Below are 25,000 nucleotides of genomic sequence, written 5' to 3'. Positions count from 1 at the left end.
AAGCAGCAACGGTTGGGCGGCTACAATCGCTATTTTAGCAAACCAAACATTATTAATGCTACCAATTGACTGGATTACTGAGCACATTCATCAAAGATAGCCTCTCCGGCTCTCCGCTCCTCTCCGCAGCCCAACAACACACATGCTTGCCAAGTGTAGCAATTGATTTCAGACCGGCACAAGGTATTAAAAAAGATAAGACTGCTTTAATATGGAGTGTGTTGTTTTTATTCACGTGTTCAAGCAAACGAAGGGAAATTTAATTCTGATTAAAACTAATGTACTGATGGTGATATATTCATTCTATCCTCAAATGGACAAAGATGAGCTTTTATAGGAAAAAGTGATAAACAAACAAGCTTTGGTACAGAAGAGTAGCAAAACTCTGAAATTATATGGCACCCTATCCCCTATCTAGTATACTACTTTTGATCAGAGACCTGTGAAAATAGGATGCTGGTATAGGGATTAGTGTGCCATGTCAGACTCATTTAGTGAGGGTGATTGAGGCTAAGTCTATTCTAGGCATTCAGTGAGACTCAGGCAATCAGGTCTAGACTTTTTTCTTATTACAGTGCTAATACACTCATTGTTGTAGCAACTTTTTGTGGTCACCCTAAACTTGCACGATAAGCACTATCTATCTTATCCCTCTACGCAGCCTGTGTCATATTTATATTTGGCTGCAGGCACACTCAGCGGGGTTCTCAGAAAACCGTAAACGTCCAGTTTTCAGGGCTCCAGTATCTTCAACCTAGCTTCCCTTTCCCCTGAAACCGGATGTGGGGACCCGTCTCAGGGGTTTATTTTACACCTGCTACGTTAGGCTGCAGGAGATGGCTGGCTGTGACAGAGCCCGTTGATTATACACTGAACAAAAATATAAACGCAACATGTAAAGTGTTGGTCCCAGAAATGTTCCATACGGACAAAAAAGCTTATTTCTCTCAAATTCTGTGCACAAATTTGTTTACATTCCTGTTAGTGAGCATTTCTCCTTTGCCATGATAATGCATCCACCTGACAGATGTGGCATATCAAGAAGCTGATTAAACTACATGATCAATACACAGGTGCACAACACAATGCTGGGGACAGAAAAAGGCCAAAGTAAAATGTGCAGTTTTGTCACAGCACAATACCGAAGAGGTCTTAAGTTTTGAGGGAGCGCGCAATTGGCATGTTGACTGCTGGAATGTCCACCAAAGCTGTTGCCAGAGAATTGAATGTTCATTTTTCTACCATAAGCCGCCTCCAACATCGTTTTAAAGAATTTAGTGGGACGTCCAACCGGCCTCACAGCTGCAGACCACGTGTATGGCGTTGTGTGGGTGAGTGGTTTGCTGATGTCAACGAGTGCCCCATGGTGGCGGTGGGGTTATGGTATGGGCAGGCATAAGCTACGGACAACCAACACAATTACATTTTATCTCTGGCAATTTGAATGCACAGAGATACCGTGATGAGATCCCATTGTTGTGGATTTCATCAGCCACCATCACCTCATGTTTCAGCATGACAGTGCACGGCCTGGAAGAAATGTCCCAGTTCTTCCATGGCCTGTATACTCGCCAGACATTGAGCACGTTTGGGATGCTCTGGATCAACGTGTACGACAGTGTGTTCCATTTCCCTCCTATATCCTGCAACTTCTAACAGCGATTGAAGAGTAGTGGGACAACATTCCACAGGCCACAAACAACAGCCTGATCAACTCTATGAAGGAGATGTGTTGCGCTGCATGAGGCAAATGGTCACACCAGATACTGACTGGTTTTCGGATCTACCTTTTTTTCAAGGCGTCTGTGACCAGCAGATGCATATCTGTATTCCCAGCCATGTGAAATCCGTAGATTAGTGCCTAAGGAATGTATTTCAATTGACGTATTTAATAATATAAACTGTAACTGTAAAATCGTTGAAATTGTTGCGTGTTGCGTTTACATTTTTGTTCAGTATACCGTATATTGACTTTCCAAAGTAGTATCAGTTTGGCCCAAAGATATGATTGACTTAGTCTACAGGAGTTGATGCTGATGCATCCCTTCTAAAGGAAACAAACAAGGTGCAGACCAGAGGAGGCTGGTGGGAGGAGCAATAGGACAGGTCACTGTAATGGTTGGAATGGAATTAATGGAACAGAGTCAAAAGTGGTTTCCACATGCTTGGTGTGTTTGGTACCATTCCATTTCATCCATGAGCCCGTCCTCCTATAGCTCCTCCTAACAGCCTCCAGACTCCTCTGATGCAGACTCATTGTGAAGTTGGAATTCTATTACCAGTATTTGGTTAGAGGCAACTCAGTGACAATATTGATCAGCTTTTGGAGAGCTTAGCGATTTCCTATCAAAGCTGATTGATCAGCTAAGAAATATGAATTTCACTATCATTCATCTCTATTTGGTTTTCATATTGCAGCAAGAGAATGATGAATTCTCCTTTGTCCACTTCTGTCATTATGTTGCCTTATAATGTGGCCAAACATGCTTACTGAGATTTAAACGAGGCTATACACTCTTCTTGGCACAAAAAAATGTGGATGGTGTGATGACATTGATCGCGGCACTGGTATCCTTGTTGTATTAATAATTCAGGGATGTTGAAGACCCCATTGATCATTAATTAGGGGTGTTAATAGTAATGGGTTTTGATGGATGTATGGGCAGAGGAAGACCCAGTGGTCTGATCACAGAACACATGTCACCAGCTGAGAGGGACAGGGCATTCTCCAGTTCCCACACTGATCCATTCTCCAATGTTAAGATCAGGGTGTTCAAAGCTGTCATCAAGGCAAAAGGTGGCTATTTGAAGAATCTCAAATATAAAATATATTTTGATATGTTTAACACTTTTTTGGTTACTACATGATTCCATATGTGTTATTTCATAGTTTTAATGTCCACTATTATTCTACAATATAGAAAATAGAAAAAAATGAAGAAAAACCCTTGAACGAGTAGGTGTTTTAAAACTTTTGACTGGTAGTGTAGGTCTACAATACCGTGGTGCCTTCAGCAGCAGGATACAGCCTCAGATGTGGCGACTCAAACCATGGTACATGTTTTTTGTGACAAACTATAGCTTGAGGTTTTGGTTTGGGATCTGTTCTGGGACTGAGCTGTTCTGGGATCTGTGCTGAACCGGTCTGCATAGCGTGCCCCAGGGGATATCCCTCTTGGTTCAATACGCAGGCACACACACACACACACACACACACACACACACACACACACACACACACACACACACACACACACACACACACACACACACACACACACAGACACACACACACACACACACACACACAGCCACTACACCAGCCTCAGATAATCTCCCAAATCCCCTCTACCTCCCACCCTATGCTTGTGTCCCTGTCTCCAACGGTGTCTCAAAGCCCATGACTCTTTGTGACCTCTGACTGGGGATCAACATTATGGTGATTTTGCTCCTATTTCCTCTTCGTCAGGTATTATGAGAGCTGTCACCTCTGTGGTGGATATCAGATCTCTGCTGTAAGCTCTGTGGATCTATGGGCTTATAGTATCAAATCAAAGAACCTTACAAGCCACCAGTCAGCAGGGGGACAAGCTACTCGCTGGGTGGAACTCAATATGTCACTGTTATTATCTGGATGTCAAAAGTCAATGAAAGCCCTCTAAGAGTACACTACATGATTTTTGTGTATGAAAATGGGGCCAGCCTTTTACATAGGCCTTACTTAACCTACCTGTTCTCCTATCTACCCCTTCACTGCTGACCATACACTCTTACATTCATCCCCACAATCTCATTTAGACTAGCTTCCTCATTGTCATATTCCCACTACACCTGTACCTACTCATACACTCATTATCCCTTGTAATCGTATTATACTATGAATATTCAATGTCATTGCGTTAACCTTTCACCCACCTATACCATACCTATACCACTTCATTCAATTCATCAGTACTGTATGTATGGTACTCATACATTGACCTTCAGTTCAATCTGCTTTCTACATTGCTCACATTTTTCATGTGAATGCATACTTATCGTAACCTGTAGTACAAAGGAGTTACACATTACACATATTCATCACCTACTCCCTCTGTCACGTCTTCACATTAATCTGTTCTACCTGATTCATCTTCTTCTTTCACATTCACATGGTCGGTCAGTCGTTTAGTCATTCACTCACTTCTCCTCTCTCCTCTTTCTTTCAATTGAGCCACAGAGACATTCTCTTCTCAGCGAGAAACGGTGCATCTCTCACCTGAACAGATAGATTGCGAGTGCTCTGGCTTCCAATTATAGTACATCCCGATTAACTGATGCTTATTAATTTTCTCCAAATCATTATGGCATTCAAAATATAGCTTTCCCACGAGAAGAATACTAGTGAGAGAGAGGAGAGAAACTTTTCTTGAGTCGTGTCTTGTTACTGCTTCTGCAAGTGTCCCAGTCCTCTGTTTAGTTACTGCTTCTTCAAGTGTCCCAGTCCTCTGTTTAGTTACTGCTTCTGCAAGTGTCCCAGTCCTCTGTTTAGTTACTGCTTCTGCAAGTGTCCCAGTCCTCTGTTTAGTTACTGCTTCTTCAAGTGTCCCAGTCCTCTGTTTAGTTACTGCTTCTGCAAGTGTCCCAGTCCTCTGTTTAGTTGCTGCTTCTGCAAGTGTCCCAGTCCTCTGTTTAGTTACTGCTTCTGCAAGTGTCCCAGTCCTCTGTTTAGTTGCTGCTTCTGCAAGTGTCCCAGTCCTCTGTTTAGTTACTGCTTCTTCAAGTGTCCCAGTCCTCTGTTTAGTTACTGCTTCTGCAAGTGTCCCAGTCCTCTGTTTAGTTGCTGCTTCTGCAAGTGTCCCAGTCCTCTGTTTAGTTGCTGCTTCTGCAAGTGTCCCAGTCCTCTGTTTAGTTACTGCTTCTGCAAGTGTCCCAGTCCTCTGTTTAGTTACTGCTTCTGCAAGTGTCCCAGTCCTCTGTTTAGTTGCTGCTTCTGCAAGTGTCCCAGTCCTCTGTTTAGTTACTGCTTCTGCAAGTGTCCCAGTCCTCTGTTGTGTTGCTGCTTTTGGAGTTTTACAGTAGGAGTAAATAAACCATAAACTCTACTGACAGCTTCTACAGACAGACAGACAGACAGACAGACAGACACAGACAGACAGACAGACAGACAGACAGACAGACAGACAGACAGACAGACAGACAGACAGACAGACAGACAGACAGACAGACTGTGAACCAACAGGGCAGGCCAAACAAAACACTTCAATCTCCCGCCGTTGTGCTCCAGCGCTCCACAAGGGCTTGATTGATTGATCCGCTAGCCAATCAGGGCACATTGATCTAACAGTTCCACCCCCTCCCCTCCCAAACCTCTTCGGCAGCCATTCATCTGTTGGCTGTCAGATGAATTCACTGGAGGGCCGTTGGCTATACAGCCGGCACTTTTAAACACACTTTCCACTCCAGTCTTTCTGAAGAGAGTGCATCACTCTACAGTACATTACAGGAGTTTCTCTTACAGTAGTACATCCCCCTGGATCAGATTCCTGTTGGAAACTGTCCAAGCCTTAACGTGTCTGAAAGCTTTCGCTTCAGTCATGTGTCAGTGTTAAAAGTACCCCCATAGCCTGAGTAAACAAGTATCCCCAGCTGATGTGATGTGCAAAATATCTGACTCATTTTATTGTCAATAGTAAGGTCTCGACGAACTTGATGGAATTATATTTTCAATATCTTTTCTATATTTTGTGAATTGTATTTGATTATCCTTTCTATTTAAATTAAGAGATTGTTGAATTATGAGTAAAAGACAGAACAGCATAATCACACACAAGTGTATATGTGTACAAGTGTATATGTGTACAAGTGTATATGTGTACAAGTGTATATGTGTACAAGTGTATATGTGTACAAGTGTATATGCGTACAAGTGTATATGTGTACAAGTGTATATGTGTACAAGTGTATATGTGTACAAGTGTATATGCGTACAAGTGTATATGTGTACAAGTGTATATGTGTACAAGTGTATATGCGTACAAGTGTATATGTGTACAAGTGTATATGCGTACAAGTGTATATGTGTACAAGTGTATATGCGTACAAGTGTATATGTGTACAAGTGTATATGTGTACAAGTGTATATGTGTACAAGTGTATATGTGTACAAGTGTATATGTGTACAAGTGTATATGCGTACAAGTGTATATGTGTACAAGTGTATATGTGTACAAGTGTATATGCGTACAAGTGTATATGTGTACAAGTGTATATGCGTACAAGTGTATATGTGTACAAGTGTATATGTGTACAAGTGTATATGCGTACAAGTGTACAAGTGTATATGTGTACAAGTGTATATGCGTACAAGTGTATATGTGTACAAGTGTATATGTGTACAAGTGTATATGTGTACAAGTGTATATGTGTACAAGTGTATATGCGTACAAGTGTATATGCGTACAAGTGTACAAGTGTATATGCGTACAAGTGTATATGTGTACAAGTGTATATGTGTACAAGTGTATATGCGTACAAGTGTATATGCGTACAAGTGTACAAGTGTATATGCGTACAAGTGTATATGTGTACAAGTGTATATGCGTACAAGTGTACAAGTGTATATGCGTACAAGTGTATATGCGTACAAGTGTACAAGTGTATATGTGTACAAGTGTATATGCGTACAAGTGTATATGTGTACAAGTGTATATGTGTACAAGTGTATATGCGTACAAGTGTACAAGTGTATATGTGTAGAAGTGTATATGTGTAGAAGTGTATATGTGTACAAGTGTATATGTGTACAAGTGTATATGTGTACAAGTGTATATGCGTACAAGTGTACAAGTGTATATGTGTACAAGTGTATATGTGTACAAGTGTATATGTGTACAAGTGTATATGTGATTTCATCAACCACTTTGTTCAGTTACTGTACTAACCAACTGTCTCTTGTCTCTGTTGGTTTTCAGGAGGAATATTTGAGTCCATTGAGTCGGGGCCGTCAGGTGCTGAGGAACTAGCCTTTAAATTTGCTTTAAATACAATCAACAGGAACAGAACCCTACTGCCAAACACAACGCTAACATACGACATCCAACGGATAAACATCTACGACAGCTTCGAAGCCTCCAGAAAAGGTCAAGGATTATGAATACAATTCAGAAAGCTGCATTCACACCCACATGCTGTAGATTCCTGACTGGTGTTGGTCTCCTGGAACAATATTCATAGAACAAGTGTTGAAATACGTTTGCTTGCTATTTGTGTGACTCTCCTATCTTATTTAGCGTTGTTAGTGCGTTCCCACCCACCCAGTGAATGTGGGCTCATGCGTAGTTGGTTGGATTGGGACAATTATAATCAGGTGCAGAAAGAGGATGGGCGCATCCCAAATGGCAACCTATTCCCTTTAGGCTTTATAGTGCACTACTTTTGATTAAGGCCCATCGGGCTGCCCCATAGGAATCTGGTCAAATGTAGTGCTCTATATGGGAATAGGATGCTATTTGGGATGCATACGATGTCTGTGCAGTTGAAACATAAACAGAGACAATTGATTGGTTTCTGCTAAGGACTCAACAGTAATACTAATTCACAGAGTCTCCCTGTAGACAGGTTTACAAACTGCAGTAATCTATAGTTTTACTGGGTTGCATTAGGCCTGACATCTCAAAGGTTGAATCTAAAACGGCACCCTTTTCCCGATAAAGTGCACTACTTTTGTCCAGCGTCCATAGGGCAACCCCATAAGGGTCTGTTCAAAAGTAGAACACTATGGGGAAAAGGGTGCTTTTCATACGCATCCAAAGGGTCTTATCGATTACTGGCCATTATATCCTTTTTTCTGTGATTGGAGCGTTTTCTCCTTTCATCAAATTAAGTAATTAGAAAGCACAATGTTGTTGTTACAAAGTGTTGCCAATCGTTTCATATATTATACAGGCCTACTGTGTATAGATCTTGCTCATACATTTTAGACTGTCTCTGGCTTCCTTCCAAATATGCTTCATGATGGTCATTCAAAACCATGTAGGAATGGACAGCTTGCCATAGTGGAGTGGGAAATCCATGACTTATCTTTCAGGAACTAACAGTAGCATGTCATATAATACTGAATAAACCACTGAATAAAGGATGTAACTGAACGCTGTCTCCTCCCCCAGCCTGCGACCAACTATCTCTGGGGGTGGCGGCCATCTTCGGGCCCTCCCACAGCTCGTCGGCCAATGCGGTCCAGTCCATCTGTAACGCGCTTGGCGTGCCCCACATCCAGACCAAATGGAAGCACCAGGTGTCTGACAACAGGGACTCCTTCTACGTCAGCCTCTACCCAGACTTCTCCTCTCTCAGCCGAGCCATTCTGGACCTGGTTCACTTCTTCAAGTGGAAGACGGTCACCGTTGTCTATGATGACAGCACAGGTAAGACCCCTGGCCACTTACCTCACACCTTCAGGGTCAATAACAACAACACAGCAAGGCTCATTTCCTGTCTGTCCAACCACTGTGCCTAGAAAGCATAGAAATAGAATGAATATAACAGGCTTGGAATCACCTCATTGTAGTTCTGTGCCTCATAACTTCACAGTCACAGTGATCTATGACCACAGAACAGGTTCAGTCACAGTGATCTATGACCACAGAACAGGTTCAGTCACAGTGGTCTATGACCACAGAACACGCTCAGTCACTGATCCCTTACTGTACTGTACCTCACACCTTCCATCACCTCATCACATCACCTTTTTCTCACAGTGATTCCAACAGCTTGTGAGTTACTGTAGACAGACCATGGTACTGGCCTGGCAGCATAAGGTCTGTGGGTTGATACTCAGATGGGCCACATATACTAAATATATGTCCGTCGTTGTCAACAGCTCTGTTCTGCTAAATTACCATATCAAAAAACCCAAAAGGCCTTGTCCACCTTCACCGGAAATATAGAATATGATTATAGTCATGTACAGTAGAGTAGCCCTGTAGCCCTACCCCCCTTTCGTCCCCAGATGGCCAGTGTTCCAGTGTTATAACAGCAGGCAGCAAACGTCTCAGCGGGCAGGGTACATGTGCCATATGCCAGGGGTCAGGGAGGGAGCCAGCCTCAGGACAGGATGTCTGTCTGTATGTGTGTGCGTCCGTGTGTGTATCCAGGCTCAGGACAACACTGCCAGGTCTTCACATGCTCTCAGAAACATACTGGGGCTCCATTGGCTAGTATTTTATCACTTAAACCATTTTGCTTTCAATTTAATTCAGTTTAAATCTATTTCCCAAAAAACTACAACCAACCAAGCAAAACAAAACAGAAACCAGGGAAGTGTCCAAAACAGGTTTCAATACGTTCATCCTGTAGCTAATAATTAAAATTTTAGATATTGAGAAAGGCATTGCATTGAAATGAATATGCAATGTCTAAATATGACTTCTCTACAGCCTCTGCATGATGAATCAACGCTTAGGGTAGAGACAGACAGCCCAGAGTTCCTCTGTCCAGTGTCTGTGTTCTTTTGGCCATTTTAATATTTTCTTTTTTTTGGACAGTCTGAGATATGGCTTTTTCTTTACAACTCTGCCTAGAAGGCCAGCATCCTGGAGTCGCCTCTTCACTGTTGACGTTGAGACTGGTGTTTTGCGGGTACTATTTAATGAAGCTGCCAGTTGAGGACTTGTCTGTTTCTCAAACTAGACACTCTAATTTACTAGTCCTCTTGCTCAATTGTGCACCAGGGCCTCCCACTCCTCTTTCTATTCTGGTTAGAGCCAGTTTGCGCTGTTCTGTGAAGGGAGTAGTAAACAGCGTTGTACGAGATCTTCTGTTTCTTGGAAATGTATCGCATGGAATGGCCTTAATTTCTCAGAACAATAATAGACTGACTAGTTTCAGAAGAAAGTTCTTTGTTTCTGGCCATTTTGAGCCTGTAATCGAACCCACAAATGCTGATGCTCCAGATACTCAACAAGTCTAAAGAAGGACAGTTTTATTGCTTCTTTAATCAGAACAACAGTTTTCAGCTGTGCTAACATAACTGTAAAAGGGTTTTCTGATAATCAATTAGCCTTTTAAAATTATAAACTTGGTTGCTGATAATGGGCCACTGTACTGTATACCTATGTAGATATTCCATTAAAAATCTGCCGTTTCCAGCTACAATAGTCATTTACAACATTAACAATGTCTACACTGTATTTCTGATCAATTTGATGTTATTTCAATGGACAAAAAATGTGTTTTTCTTTAAAAAACAAGGACATTTCTAAACAACCCCAAACTTTTGAACGGTAGTGTATATGCCTAGAAGTATGCTTCCTTAATGTCAGTATTGCCTTGTAGCTTAAGCTTTATGCATTGTACTCTATGTGAATCCATTCATTGTACAATGTTAATTAAATATCTGTCCTTGATATAGACAAATCTCAGAGCAATTCTTGCTAGTCAACGTCAACTTATTGGCTAATGCTTGCTTGTATATTTGAAATATCTTTATGGAGTCAGATATATACGTTTTAATAGGCTAGTTGCATAGTCTTATTACAAGTTGCATGTGAGGTATATATTATACTATTATTACCCCACTACATGTGTGCCCTGCAGGTTCCCTACAGCGCTTGTTCAGTAGGGCTCAGTGTGAGATAGGCTGCTTTGGGGAAACATTGATTCTGGCTGATCCTTAACACCCTGTTAATGAAGGTGCTAGTGGACGTAGCAGGTTGACACGGGGTGAGCCAATAGATAGTGAATAAATGCATGTGCTCATCGAGCTAATGTCACGTTCTGACCTTAGTTCTTTTGTTCTGTCTTTGTTTTAAGTTGGTCAGGGCGTGAGTTGGGGTGGGTTGTCTATGTTAGTTTTTCTATGTTGTGTTTTGTGTTTGGCCTGGTATGGTTCTCAATCAGAGGCAGGTGTTGTTAGTTGTCTCTGATTGAGAATCATACTTCGGTAGCCTTTTCCCACCTGTGTGGTGTGGGTGATTGTTTTCTGTTTTGTTGTTTGTGTCACCATTCAGGACTGTTTTCGTTTTCATTCACTTTGTTATTTTTGTATTTTGTCGTGTTCAGTGATTATTAAAGTATCATGGACACTTACCACGCTGTGTATTGGTCCGATCCTTGCTACTCCTCCTCAGAAGAGGAAGTGGAAAGCCGTTATAGAATCACCCACCAACCAAGGACCAAGCAGCGTGGTATCGGGCAGCAGCGAGTTCTGGACTCTTGGACATGGGAGGAGATCTTGGATGGAGAGGGACCCTGGACACAGGCTGGGGAGTATCGTCGTCCCCAGGAGGAGCTGGAGGCAGGCTGGGGAGTATCGCCGTCCAGAGGAGGAACTGGAGGCAGGCTGGGGAGTATCGCCGTCCAGAGGAGGAACTGGAGGCAGGCTGGGGAGTATCGCCGTCCAGAGGAGGAAGTGGAGGCAGGCTGGGGAGTATCGCCGTCCAGAGGAGGAACTGGAGGCAGGCTGGGGAGTATCGCCGTCCAGAGGAGGAACTGGAGGCAGGCTGGGGAGTATCGCCGTCCAGAGGAGGAACTGGAGGCAGGCTGGGGAGTATCGCCGTCCAGAGGAGGAACTGGAGGCAGGCTGGGGAGTATCGCCGTCCAGAGGAGGAACTGGAGGCAGGCTGGGGAGTATCGCCGTCCAGAGGAGGAACTGGAGGCAGGCTGGGGAGTATCGCCGTCCAGAGGAGGAACTGGAGGCAGGCTGGGGAGTATCGTCGTCCACAGGAGGAGCTGGAGGCAGGCTGGGGAGTATCGCCGTCCAGAGGAGGAACTGGAGGCAGGCTGGGGAGTATCGCCGTCCAGAGGAGGAACTGGAGGCAGGCTGGGGAGTATCGCCGTCCAGAGGAGGAACTGGAGGCAGGCTGGGGAGTATCGTCGTCCCCAGGAGGAGCTGGAGGCAGGCTGGGGAGTATCGTCGTCCAGAGGAGGAGCTGGAGGCAGGCTGGGGAGTATCGCCGTCCACAGGAGGAACTGGAGGCAGGCTGGGGAGTATCGTCGTCCACAGGAGGAGCTGGAGGCAGGCTGGGGAGTATCGTCGTCCACAGGAGGAACTGGAGGCAGGCTGGGGAGTATCGCCGTCCAGAGGAGGAACTGGAGGCAGGCTGGGGAGTATCGTCGTCCCCAGGAGGAGCTGGAGGCAGGCTGGGGAGTATCGTCGTCCAGAGGAGGAGCTGGAGGCAGGCTGGGGAGTATCGCCGTCCAGAGGAGGAACTGGAGGCAGGCTGGGGAGTATCGTCGTCCCCAGGAGGAGCTGGACACAGGCTGGGGAGTATCGCCGTCCAGAGGAGGAACTGGAGGCAGGCTGGGGAGTATCGTCGTCCAGAGGAGGAGCTGGAGGCAGGCTGGGGAGTATCGTCGTCCAGAGGAGGAAGTGGAGGCAGGCTGGGGAGTATCGCCGTCCAGAGGAGGAACTGGAGGCAGGCTGGGGAGTATCGCCGTCCAGAGGAGGAGCTGGAGGCAGGCTGGGGAGTATCGCCGTCCAGAGGAGGAACTGGAGGCAGGCTGGGGAGTATCGTCGTCCCCAGGAGGAGCTGGACACAGGCTGGGGAGTATCGTCGTCCCCAGGAGGAGCTGGAGGCAGGCTGGGGAGTATCGTCGTCCCCAGGAGGAGCTGGAGGCAGGCTGGGGAGTATCGTCGTCCCCAGGAGGAGCTGGAGGCAGGCTGGGGAGTATCGTCGTCCAGAGGAGGAGCTGGAGGCAGGCTGGGGAGTATCGTCGTCCCCAGGAGGAGCTGGAGGCAGGCTGGGGAGTATCGTCGTCCAGAGGAGGAGCTGGAGGCAGGCTGGGGAGTATCGCCGTCCAGAGGAGGAACTGGAGGCAGGCTGGGGAGTATCGTCGTCCCCAGGAGGAGCTGGACACAGGCTGGGGAGTATCGTCGTCCCCAGGAGGAGCTGGAGGCAGCCAAAGCCGAGAGGCGGCATTATGAGGAGCTAGCACGGCAGTGCAACAGAGATGAGAGGCAGCTCCAAAAATGTATTGGGACGGGGCACACGGGGAGTGTGGCTAAGTCAGGTAGGAGACCTGAGCCAACTCCCCGTGCATACCGTGGAGAGAGGTGGACCGGGCAGGCACCGTGTTATGCCATGTGTCCCCGGTGCGCAGGCATAGCCCGGTGCGTTACATCGCAGCACCTCGTATCGGCCGGGCTAGAGTGGGCATCGAGCCAGGTGCCATGAAGCCGGCTCATCGCATCTGGTCTCCAGTGCGTCTCCTCTGACCGGGGTACATGGCACCAGCCCTACGCACAGTGTCCCCGGTTCGCCAGCACAGCCCAGTGCGGTCTGTTCCACCTCGCCACACTGGCCTGGCGATGGGGAGTATCCAGCCAGGTAGGGTTGTGCAGGCTCGGTGCTCGAGACCTCCAGTGCGCCTCCACGGTCCGGTCTATCCGGTGCCTCCTCCACGCATCAGGCCCGTGGCAGCCCCACGCCCCAGGCTGTCTCTCCGTCTCCTTCCTCCAGGTGCTCCTGCCTGTCCAGAGCTGCCAGAGTCTCCCGTCTGTCCTGAGCTGCCAGAGTCTCCCGTCTGTCCTGAGCTGCCAGAGTCTCCCGTCTGTCCTGAGCTGCCAGAGTCTCCCGTCTGTCCTGAGCTGCCAGAGTCGCCCGTCTGTCCTGAGTTGCCAGAGTCGCCTGTCTGTCTTGAGCTGTCAGAGCCGCCCGTCAGTCAGGAGCTGCCAGAGCCGCCCGTCAGTCAGGACCTGCCAGAGCCGCCCGTCAGTCAGGAGCTGCCAGAGCCGTCCGCCAGTCACGAGCTGCCAGAGCAGCCCGTCAGTCAGGAGCTGCCAGAGCCGTCCGTCAGCCAGGAGCTGCCAGAATCGCCCGTCACTCCGGCGCTGTCGGAGTTGCCCTTCACGTCGGACCTGCCAGAGTCTCCCGCCGGTCCGGCGCTGCCGGAGTCTCCCGCCTGTCCGCTGCTGCCGGAATCCGTTGCTACTGTCACGTTCTGACCTTAGTTCTTTTGTTATGTCTTTGTTTTAGGTTGGTCGGGGCGTGAGTTGGGGTGGGTTGTCTATGTTCGTTTCTCTATGTTGTGTTTTGTGTTTGGCCTGGTATGGTTCTCAATCAGAGGCAGGTGTTGTTAGTTGTCTCTGATTGAGAATCATACTTCGGTAGCCTTTTCCCACCTGTGTGGGGTGGGTGATTGTTTCCTGTTTTGTTGTTTCATTCACTTTGTTATTTTTGTATTTTGTTGTGTTCAGTGATTATTAAAGTATCATGGACACTTACCACGCTGCGTATTGGTCCGATCCTTGCTACTCCTCCTCAGAAGAGGAAGAGGAAAGCCGTTACAGCTAATGGTTGAAGATATGAGGATGAGAAGGAAAGAGACCTGAATGGGATGTTTGGAATGGTTCAGGTAATCCTGTATGAAACAGGGAAATGTGTAGGTCTGCTTTACTTTGCCTGTTTTTATGTGTGTGAAAACATATTGTCCAACATATTGGATAAGTTAGTGTACCAGAACCCCTATAATGCCATGTAATTCTCTCAGGAGGGACTCCTTCACAGCCCCATTGCCCTCCTGCTGTTGCCTCAGAGTGGAACAGGAAACAGCTTTCTCATTGGGCTGTTTCTCCTCGAACCAGAGAGCATACAAGTAAATCAATACCCATAATGACCCTCTTCTAACAGCTCAACTTTGTAATGGTACAAAGGCAATGGCATCTACACTCTGTGTTGTGGTGGTAGTATTCCGAGCCACACATCACAACGTTATGGGAGTCATGTTACACTGGAGTTGTATTGGGTAGTGAGGGAGAGATGGAGACGCTGGGATGACCTATGGTGCAGGGTTAGAGGGGTTAGTCCTATAAATATTCCCCCCAGTCCCAGCCCCCCTTCCTGCATTGATGGCTGGAGGGAGAGAGTGACAGTTTAATCACCCTGGCTCTATGTTTATGGCCTGGTTTCCATGACAACATCATCCGACTGCAACCGACCAACCGTAGAGATGGTAGACTAGAGGAAGGGGTCCCTAAGAGCAAAGAGAGGTTTAACGACCCAACGACCAGCTGCTCCATCCAACACCGCTGTATAGCCACTCTATAGCCATCACTCAGTTTTCACTCTGTTTTCCTCTATATAGCTGTCAGCAAGGATCCCTTCGAGAATTCCTATGGTTGCATTTTATGACAGAACAAAACAATAAATATATATTTAAAAAAACAACACAACAAAAAATATAATTGAAATGTACACCGCATGACTCTTCTGAGGAAAAGGTCATTTACTGTGTGTCAAATGGGTGTAATTCTGTTATGGGAGAGGTTTAGACCCATATCTGCCTGACATTTTTTTAATTGCATTAGTTGAAAGGTCGGCCTAAACCCCAGTGTAGGAAAATGTTTACAGAGGAGTGGCTGATTGCCTTGTTGTAATCAAAAAGAGGTTGTTTTATTTCACTCTATTTTTGGCAGAACGATTTGGCATTTGAAGAAAAGGCATTTCTGATTTGCTAGTCTATTTATTTGTGTGTTTTGAGTGTGTCTCCTTTTGTGTGTGTGTGTGTGTGTGTGCACGTACGTCCAAGTGTGCGTCCATCTGTGTGTTTGTGTGCTGTGTGTGTGTGTGTGTGTTTGCTTAGGCTGAGAGACATTTAAGTGTACTTGGGAGTGAGTCAAGTTGAGTGGAAGTGATTGGCTCTAGAGTCCCAGGACCCCTTCAGTAATCTGTTTCAATCTGATGTGTGTGAGTGAAAACACACACCAGCCGCACCATTCCCATCAAACGCTCCACTACCACACTGCAGATTGTTTAGAGAAGCCCGGTCGTTCTACTAAGTGCCATGATAATTCAGCTTTGGCTGCGTCGGGTTAATAGGTACTGCTGTGATGATGTAGCTTGCTGTGATCATTTGGATTTTCTACGTGATTTTAATCGCTTTGGTTGTACTTTTTGCTTCTCTGTTACTGTCTATTGAATTCTGTTGGTCTGGAGAGGTTTAATAGGTTTAATCAAGTGCTGTATGTTTCATAGTAGGGTCAAAGTACTCTGATGGTTCTGTAGTTAAATGGATATCTTGCTAATATGGGATGTTTTTACAGTGAACAGGAACCATTTTGAAATAGAAATAGAGAAAACAGTACTTGAAGCCTTACTTTCACAATTTGGAAGGCTACAAGTACAACTTTTAAGATTGTTTTATTGAACCTGTCACGTCAGTGTTGTTGGTGACATGCAATGTTAATTAAAGTCCACCAGCTGTTTGGCACTCCGACAAGATGTTCTTGTGCCGACTACGCCATGCATAGCAACAGACGACCAGATGTTCCAGGGAACTAACTTTAATGAGTCCACATTGTGTTCTTACAACATGGCCGCCCATCTTCAAACTACAGAAGAAAGCATCAGTTAGCAGCACACTTCTGGTGTAGTGTCTGTTGCGTCTGTCGCACATCTAGTGAAACACAGTGCAAAGAATGTGGTTTTAGTACAGGCATTACTGAGAGAGTTGTAGACTCTTTTCCCTCAGGTGTTCCCTGAGGGAAAACTCCATAAGGCCTTGGTTATAATGACAGTTATAATGACAGTCATAATGACAGTTGTAATGACAGTTGTAACGACAGTTGTAATGACAGTTATAAACTCAATACATAGAGTAAAGTGGTCCACAATTTATGAGCAGAGAGGAGACACATGGATGTGTGTAATTCCAACAAAGGGGAATACTTTCCTTCCATCCTTCCACATTCCTGAACGACAATTAAAACCTTTGACCGGAAACACGTTTGAATCTTTTTTCAATTTGTTCAACACGTTTAATGGAACATAAATAAGGCTGGCGATGCAGAGAGGGTTACATTAACCTTGACCCGCAGATTGTTGGGGAGGTGCGTGAATCACACAGCCATTACTCCACTCACTCCTGCCAGCCTCCCACTTCTATTCATGCAACACTCACTGTGCCATAGATAGACCTCCAGGAGAATCACACAATAGGCTAAAGTGGCTTCTGAAAACAGGCGAGGAGAGGATGGAATTTTAGACAACTGAGAAAGGTATTTCAACATTAGAGCAAAGGGAAGGAGACAAGGACAGGAAACGAGACCATTAGACTATTGAGATACACGCTATATGTAGTTCAACATTGGTGCAGACAAAGGAAAGGAGACAAGGTCAGGAAACGAGACCATTAGACTATTGAGATACACGCTATATGTAGTTCAACATTGGTGCAGACAAAGGAAAGGAGACAATTAGACTATTGAGATACACTCTATATGTAGTTCAACATTGGTGCAGACAAAGGAAAGGAGACAAGGTCAGGAAACGAGACCATTAGACTATTGAGATACACGCTATATGTAGTTCAACATTGGTGCAGACAAAGGAAAGGAGACAAGGTCAGGAAACGAGACCATTAGACTATTGAGATACACGCTATATGTAGTTCAACATTGGTGCAGACAAAGGAAAGGAGACAATTAGACTATTGAGATACACTCTATATGTAGTTCAACATTGGTGCAGACAAAGGAAAGGAGACAAGGTCAGGAAACGAGACCATTAGACTATTGAGATACACGCCATATGTAGTTCAACATTGGTGCAGACAAAGGAAAGGAGACAAAGTCAGGAAACTAGACTACTGAGATGCACCCTGCTACATCTCTACCTCTGATGGATGATCTGCAGTGGAAACTCACCCTATGAGGGGTTCTTTGAGGAAGTTTGGAGCGGAATACTTGAAGAGAGGGTTGCTGCTGCTGCGTCTTCGCCTCACAGGATATTTATCACAGGGCTGTTCTGTTTTACGCTCAGGAGACTCCCAGACGGCCCCTAATAAACGCTTTGAGTGGATGAAATATTCATGCAGAGTTAAATATGGATCCTGGGGAAGGCAGTCACAAGGCATTAGACACAGTCAATACAGATCACCACTTCCCTCTCCCTCTCTCCATATTTTTCTCTCCGGATTGCTGTGGTCTCAGACAGAGTGTTGGGGTGGTGAAGAGGGGTGAATCAGCCAGGTAGAATAGCACGGGAGACAGCAGAGGAGGTAGACAGGGGGAGAGGAGAGAGAGAGATTGAGAGGGGGGAGAGGAAGAGAGAGATTGAGGGAGAAAGAGGAAGAGAGTGAGTGATGGAGAAAGATGGAGAGTGAGCAGGGGAAAGAGAGAGATGGAAAGTGTGTGAGAATGAGGTACTCTGACATGTTGTTTATGATGAGTGAATGCAGCAGTCAGAGGTGTCAGGGTGGTTTTATCAATGTTAACTAACTAACCGCAAAACACTGAGTGCTGCTCCTGTAGTGGAAAGCTCTTGCAACACTAAGCACCCCAGACAGATTGGACCACATCATACACACACACACACACACACACACTCACATACCGCATGTTCACTTTTGCATGAATTCCAAAATTCAGCAGAATTATAGATTGGGATCGAAACAAACGATCATAACTCTTTAATTGATTTAAGAACAACAGATTTTCACAAGCGCCTCCATCTGCTTAACATTCACTGTGATCACCATGAGCCTTTGTGGCCGCCAACAAAGCAACTATTTAAACTAACTGCGATGGTCAGGTAATGAACATTTTGAAACAAGCTGATGTGCAATGAAGTCTAACTAAGGGTGTCTGTTCAAATTGAGAAGGCCAGCTGGTCTTCTTCTTAGGCTGAGTCTGAAATAGCACCATATTCCTTTTGTAGTGCACTACTTTTGACCAGGGCATGCACTATCGGTGCACTAGGAATAGGTAGCCTATTTCAGTCATAGCCATAGCCTGTAGCGACTGCTTCCTCTCTCTGGCTCATCGTATGTGTATTCTGCAGTGTATGAATTAAGTTAATAGTGACCCACAGTGAGCGAGGTCCTCAGCCCTCCATTGTGTCTACTGTGTCCACTTTGTCACGGGCAATGACGCATCATCAGCGTGCGAGTGGGCGCCACCGTGGGGCATCATCATCAGTGTGCGACAGAGTGTTGTTGTGATTTAATGAAGGCTTGGGAACTGGCTGCTGCTCAACGCTCAACAACAAGCTGTGAGCTGAGCTGGGCTGGTGTCCCATGGTGCTGTGCGCTCAAGTAGAAACAGGAAGTAAACAAATAATGCCATGGGCCAACCAGCTGGGGACTGCCTGTATGGCTGCAGGCTGCAGAGAATAACAGCTACATGGTTGTGACTGTTACTGTGGCAGGTCTATACAGTCCTGAACCAGGGAAAAGATTATTGATTGCACTTACAGATGACTGGAAACACTTGTAAGAATTCTTCAGCCATAGTGGCTCTCTGTCCTATATCTCTATGTAGGAATGTAGATGTTAGCGCAAAGATATGCTAGCTGTTCCCATAGACTTCCAGTCATTGAGCCAATGACTATCCATTTAAAAGCATGTAGCGGCAGAAGTATATACATCATAGTTTTTGCAGCGGTGATAAATGAATATAGAGGAAGTACTGTAGACGGATCGATAATGAGCGTGAATTCAATGTATCAGTGATGAATGATAAAAGGCATTCATCACTCCCCCTTTCAAAGGGGAATTCATACTGTGGTGATCCGTTTTCTTCTAGCATCAAGGTCTGTGGTACTTGCTCTGGTTAGATACAGTGTGGCGCCAGACAAAACAGAGCTTTGAGAGAAACATAGATGGTGGAGGTAGAACGGGAGGGATACAGACAAATATTAAGAAATGAGGAAGTGGAATGAAATGTGCAATAGTGCAAAGAAGGGAGAGAAAGAAAGCGGGAGAGGAGGAGGAGAAAGGAGGAGGAGGAGGAGGGGGAAAGGGAAAGGGGGGGAGGAGGAGGGAGGAGGATGAGGAGAGAGGAGGAGGGAGGAGGGAAGAGATGCGAGACAAGTTGACAGATGGATGGATTTCATTAAAATTGGATTGACATTAGACATCTATTCATCGAGCTTCCTTATCTACTACTAATTAAAACCAAGGGAGTCAAATGAATACAGAGTAAAACTTCAATTACCAGAGATACATATTTGTAGTTTATCTTTGGAAAATGGGGAGCCTGCACTGTTTGCAACAGAAACGGAATTAACATGACGTATTTGGGGTGGCAGGTAGCCTAGTGGTAGCGCGTTGGGCCAGTAACCAAAAGGTTTCTGGATCGTATCCCCGAACTGAGGTAAACATGTCGTTCTGCCCCTGAGCAAGGCAGGTATCCCACTGTTCCCCAGGCGCCGATGATGTGGATGTCGACTAAGGCAGCCCCCCTCACCTCTCTGATTCAGAGGGGTTAAATATGGAAGACACATTTCAGTTGAAGGCATCCAGTTGGACTACTGACTACATATCCCCCTTTCCCTATTGAAAATGGTATATGTATTGTACATTGCTTCATTCCCTCTCACACATACTTACTTCTTTTTTGCCTCTGTGTTTCCTCTGAAGGTCTTATTCGGTTACAGGAGCTCATAAAGGCTCCATCTCGCTACAACATCCGCTTGAAGATCCGCCAGTTGCCAGCGGACACCAAGGACTCCAAGCCTCTCCTCAAGGAGATGAAGAGAGGGAAGGAGTTCCACGTCATCTTCGACTGTGGACACGAAATGGCTGCCGGCATCCTAAAACAGGTGTGTGTGAGGAGGGGAAGTGATGTGTGTTTGTGTGAGTGTGAGTGAGGAGGGGAAGTGATGTGTGTCTGTGTCTGTGTGAGTGAGGAGTCCCAATCCCCAGTCAATTCAGACACGTTTTGTCAAACTGGGTGCAAAATATGTTTTTTGTACATTTCCTTGAAAGAAGGAATGTTCACTAAGGTCATTTTAATCATGCACGATATCAACTCCACCTGAAACAGAAAGAGAGGATGTTTTATACTGACTCAATTAAAAACATTAATATTCCTCCTCCTGCTTCCAGGATGTATCAAATATTAAAGATAACATGACTCACCCTGGCACTCACTCTTTGTCCCTCACTCTCTCACGCTTGGCTTTTTTAATCAGTGTGGTAGCTGGTGATTGGTTATGAAGGTCAAGGACACCTATCATTAGCTAGTGGCATGTGAGCTACTCCCTGGTAATGGGGGGGGGGGTAATGAAGGACTCTTCCCTGATATCCTCATTACAAGACACCCGCCTGACTCAGTGATGGAAGGATTCCTCTCCTCATTTCACTCTGAGACGACAGTCATGGTACTCTTTAGAGACGCAGATCAATCTTCTACCGTACAAGAAAACAACTGGTGGTGGTTTAACTGTCGTTCATAGTGCCATTGTGGGACTGTCTGCATGCTAAATATCCAGCATCATATTCTTCATGCTAACCTCTGTAGGCCTTCCTCTAGAGTTCATATGCAGGTGGCCAAATGCTTATGATAAGCAGGTGCTAAAAGATTACTTTTCTTCTGATTCCTAAACGACGAGTTTGTAATTACTGCAGATTTCCCCAATCCCTCTGTGGTGACCACGGATAGAGTGCAGTGTATAATAGGATTGAAGATATCTGATTGACTAAGAAACAGATCATTCCATCAGGTCCACCTAATGAAGAGGAACGTTTTAATGTTGTGATCTGATTGGAAAAGGAAATACAATCATTTACATTCTGCACCCTTATTGTCTGTGTAACCTCATTGGCCAGGGGTAATGCTAGCTGCATTATTGGTGAGTAGATTAGAGTATGTTCAACCCACCTGGATACTTACCGTACCCACCTGACACCGGCAGAAATTGCTGGCCTGACCCTTTCCCATTTAATCACTCTCCATTTCCCTACACAATCATCATCTGTGATTCCTAATGGTTTAGCGAAGCTGTCAGGGAACTGCAGCACGACTCACCAGTCGCAGCTGCCTAGAAGACCAAGCCACATTTATAGAGCTTAAATAGGGTGGGCACTCAGCCAAAGGCCCTAACAGACACACACAGAGTATACCCACGATTTAATGCTGCCATAACAGGGACTTCTTGAGATGTTCCCCTATAAGACATAATATACCTACAACAGGTGATATAGCGACATAGAGGTGAGGAGTCTGTAATTATGTTAGCAAAACATGGCCACCACTGATCAGACCAAGGTAATGACCACAGTCATCTGTCTGTCTGCGGTTATATCATCTAAATTCAGATAGAGTGAGGGAAAGAGAGACAGAGCGAGAGACAGAGAGAGAGAGAGTGAGGGAAAGAGAGAGAGGGAGATAGAGAGAGAGTGAGGGAAAGAGAGAGACAGAGATAGAGACAGAGATAGAGTGAGGGAAAGAGAGACAGAGAGAGAGAGAGTGAAAGTGAGGGAAAGAGAGAGACAGAGTGAGGGAAAGAGAGAGACAGAGAGAGAGACAGAGACAGCGATAGAGTGAGGGAAAGAGCGAGAGAGAGATAGAAAGAGAGGGACATAGAGAGAGAGAGAGACAGAGAGAGACAGAGATAGAGTGAAGGAAAGAGAGAGAGAGAGAGAGAGAGAGAGAGAGAGACAGAGAGAGAGGCAGAGATAGAGACAAAGATAGAGTGAGGGAAATAGAGAGACAGACAGAGAGGGAGAGAGAGAGACAGACAAAGATACAAAGATAGAGTGAGGGAAAGAGTACTCTTTGTTGATGATCTGTTGCTTCTGTCACCAACCAAGGAGGGCCTACAGCAGGACCAAGATCTTCTGCACAGATTCTGCCAGACCTGGGCCCTGACAGTAAATCTCAGTAAGACCAATATAATGGTGTTCCAAAAAAGGTCCAGTCGTCAGGACCACGAATACAAATTCCATCTAGACACCGTTGCCCTAGAGCACATAAAAAACGATACATACTTTGGCCTAAACATCAGCCACACAGGTAACTTCCACAAAGCGATGAACGATCTGAGAGACAAGGCAAGAAGGGCATTTTATGCCATCAAAAGGAACATAAAATTTGACATACCAATTAGGATCTGGCAAAAAAATACTTGAATCAGTTATAGAACCCATTGCCCTTTGTGGTTGTGAGGTCTGGGGTCCGCTCACCAACTAAGAATTCACAAAATGGGCCAATCTGCATGCAGAATTCTGAAAAAATATCCTCAGTGTACGATGTAGAACACCAAATAATGCAAGCAGAGCAGAATTAGGCCCATACCCGCTAATTATCAAAATCCAGAAAAAAGACGTTAAACCTTCCATAACAAAGCCATCACCTACAGAGAGATAAACATGGAGAAGAGTCTCCACAAACAGACCCCACAGAGTCCCACGACAGCAACACAATTAGACCCATCCAAATCATGAGAAAACAAAAAGATTATTACTTGACACATTGGAAAGAATTAACAAAAAACAGAGCAAACTAGAATGCTATTTGGCCCTAAACAGAGAGTACACAGTGGCAGAATACCTGAAAACTGTGACTGACCTAAACCTAAGGAAAGCTTTGACTATGTACAGACTCAGTGAGCATAGCCTTGCCATTGAGAAAGGCCACCGTAGGAGACCTTGCTCTCAAGAGAAGACAGGCTATGTGCTCACTACCCACAAAATGAGGTGGAAACTGAGCTTCACTTCCTAACCTCCTGCCAAATGTACGACCATATTAGAGACACATATTTCCCTCAGATTACACAGATTCACAAAGAATTCGAAAACAAACCTGATTTCGATAAACTCACAGAGTTTATTTCACTGGGTGAAATTCCACAGTGTGCCATCACAGCAGCAAGATTTGTGACCTGTTGCCAAAGGAAAAGGGCAACCAGTGAAGAACAAACACCATTGTAAATACAACCCATATTTATTTGTATTTATTTTCCCTTTTGTACTTTAACTATTTGTACATCAACACAACACTGTACATATAGACAATATGACATTTGAAACGTCTTTATTATTTTGGAACTTCTGTGAGTGTAATGTTTACTGTTAATTTTGTTTATTATCTATTCCACCTGCTTTGGCAATCTTAACATATGTTTCCCATGGCAATAAAGCCCCTTGATTTGAATTGAGAGAGACAGAGAGAGACAGAGAGAGACAGAGAGAGACAGAGAGAGAGAGACAGAGAGAGTGAGAGAGGGAGAGAGAGTGAGAGAGGGAGAGAAAGAGAGAGAGACAGAGAGAGTGAGAGAGAGAGACAGAGAGGGAGAGAAAGAGAGAGAGAGACAGAGAAAGTGAGTGTGTGTGAGAGAGAGAGAGGGGGAGAGAGAGAGAGAGAGAGAGTGAGAGAGGGAGAGAAAGAGAGAGACAGAGAGAGTGAGAGAGAGCGAGAGAGGGAGAGAAAGAGAGAGAGAGACAGAGAGAGTGAGAGAGAGAGACAGAGAGAGAGAGTGAGAGAGGGAGAGAAAGAGAGAGAGAGACAGAGAGAGTGAGTGTGTGTGTGTGTGAGAGAGAGAGAGAGACAGAGAGAGTGAGAGAGGGAGAGAGAGATACAGAGAGAGTGAGTGTGTGTGTGTGAGAGAGGGGGAGAGAGAGGATGGAGAGAGAGAGAGAGAGAGAGAGAGAGAGAGAGAGAATGTGGAACAATTTAAGCACATCAAAGCCACAAGAATTAGCCATACAAGATGTAGGAATTTGGAAAACTTACTTTGATAATCTATACAAAAACATCCCACAAAAAGACTTAAACCAGAACCAATTAGAAATTAAAGAAAAATTGAACATCCTGGAATCAGTCATTAAAAACAACCAAAATCCATTAGATTACCCAATAACCCAACAAGAACTAAATGAAAAGCTAAAATCTATTAAATCAAAGAAGGCTTGTGGTGTAGACAACATCAGAAATGAAATGCTGAAAAACAGCACACCTGAGTTGCAAAATGCTGTGCTTAAATTGTTCAACATGGTTTTAACTTCTGGCTGCTTCCCTGATGTCTGGAACCAGGGGCTCATCTCCCCTATCCACAAAAGTGGAGACAAATCAGACCCCAATAATTACAGGGGAATTTGCGTCAACAGTAACTTGGGAAAGGTTTTCTGTAGCATTTTGAATTCAAGAATTCAAACCTTTCTTCAAGAAAAAAATGTAATAAGTAAATGTCAAATTGGCTTTCTCCCTAACCATCGCACTACTGACCATATATACACCTTACACACACTAATTAATAAACACGTCCACCAAAAAAAAGAGGGCAAAATCTTTGCTTGCTTT

The 25,000-nt window shown here is 45.1% G+C and overlaps 1 protein-coding gene across 2 annotated transcripts in view; it reads left to right on the top strand.

The window, feature by feature from the left end:
• LOC110538828 (glutamate receptor ionotropic, kainate 2) overlaps positions 1-25,000 on the top strand; it is a 254,022-nt gene that overhangs the window by 59,757 nt on the left and 169,265 nt on the right. For both annotated transcript variants that reach the window (XM_036943381.2, XM_036943390.2), the window contains exons 3-5: positions 6,954-7,121; positions 8,148-8,405; positions 20,338-20,519. In XM_036943381.2, coding sequence (XP_036799276.1) covers positions 6,954-7,121; positions 8,148-8,405; positions 20,338-20,519 — 608 coding nt within the window. The remainder of the gene's footprint in view (positions 1-6,953; positions 7,122-8,147; positions 8,406-20,337; positions 20,520-25,000) is intronic.

This window comes from Oncorhynchus mykiss, chromosome 2, assembly GCF_057628025.1.
Source record: "Oncorhynchus mykiss isolate SJ-2025 chromosome 2, ASM5762802v1, whole genome shotgun sequence".
Taxonomy (NCBI): domain Eukaryota; kingdom Metazoa; phylum Chordata; class Actinopteri; order Salmoniformes; family Salmonidae; genus Oncorhynchus; species Oncorhynchus mykiss.
This window is presented reverse-complemented; position numbering and strand designations above follow the sequence as displayed.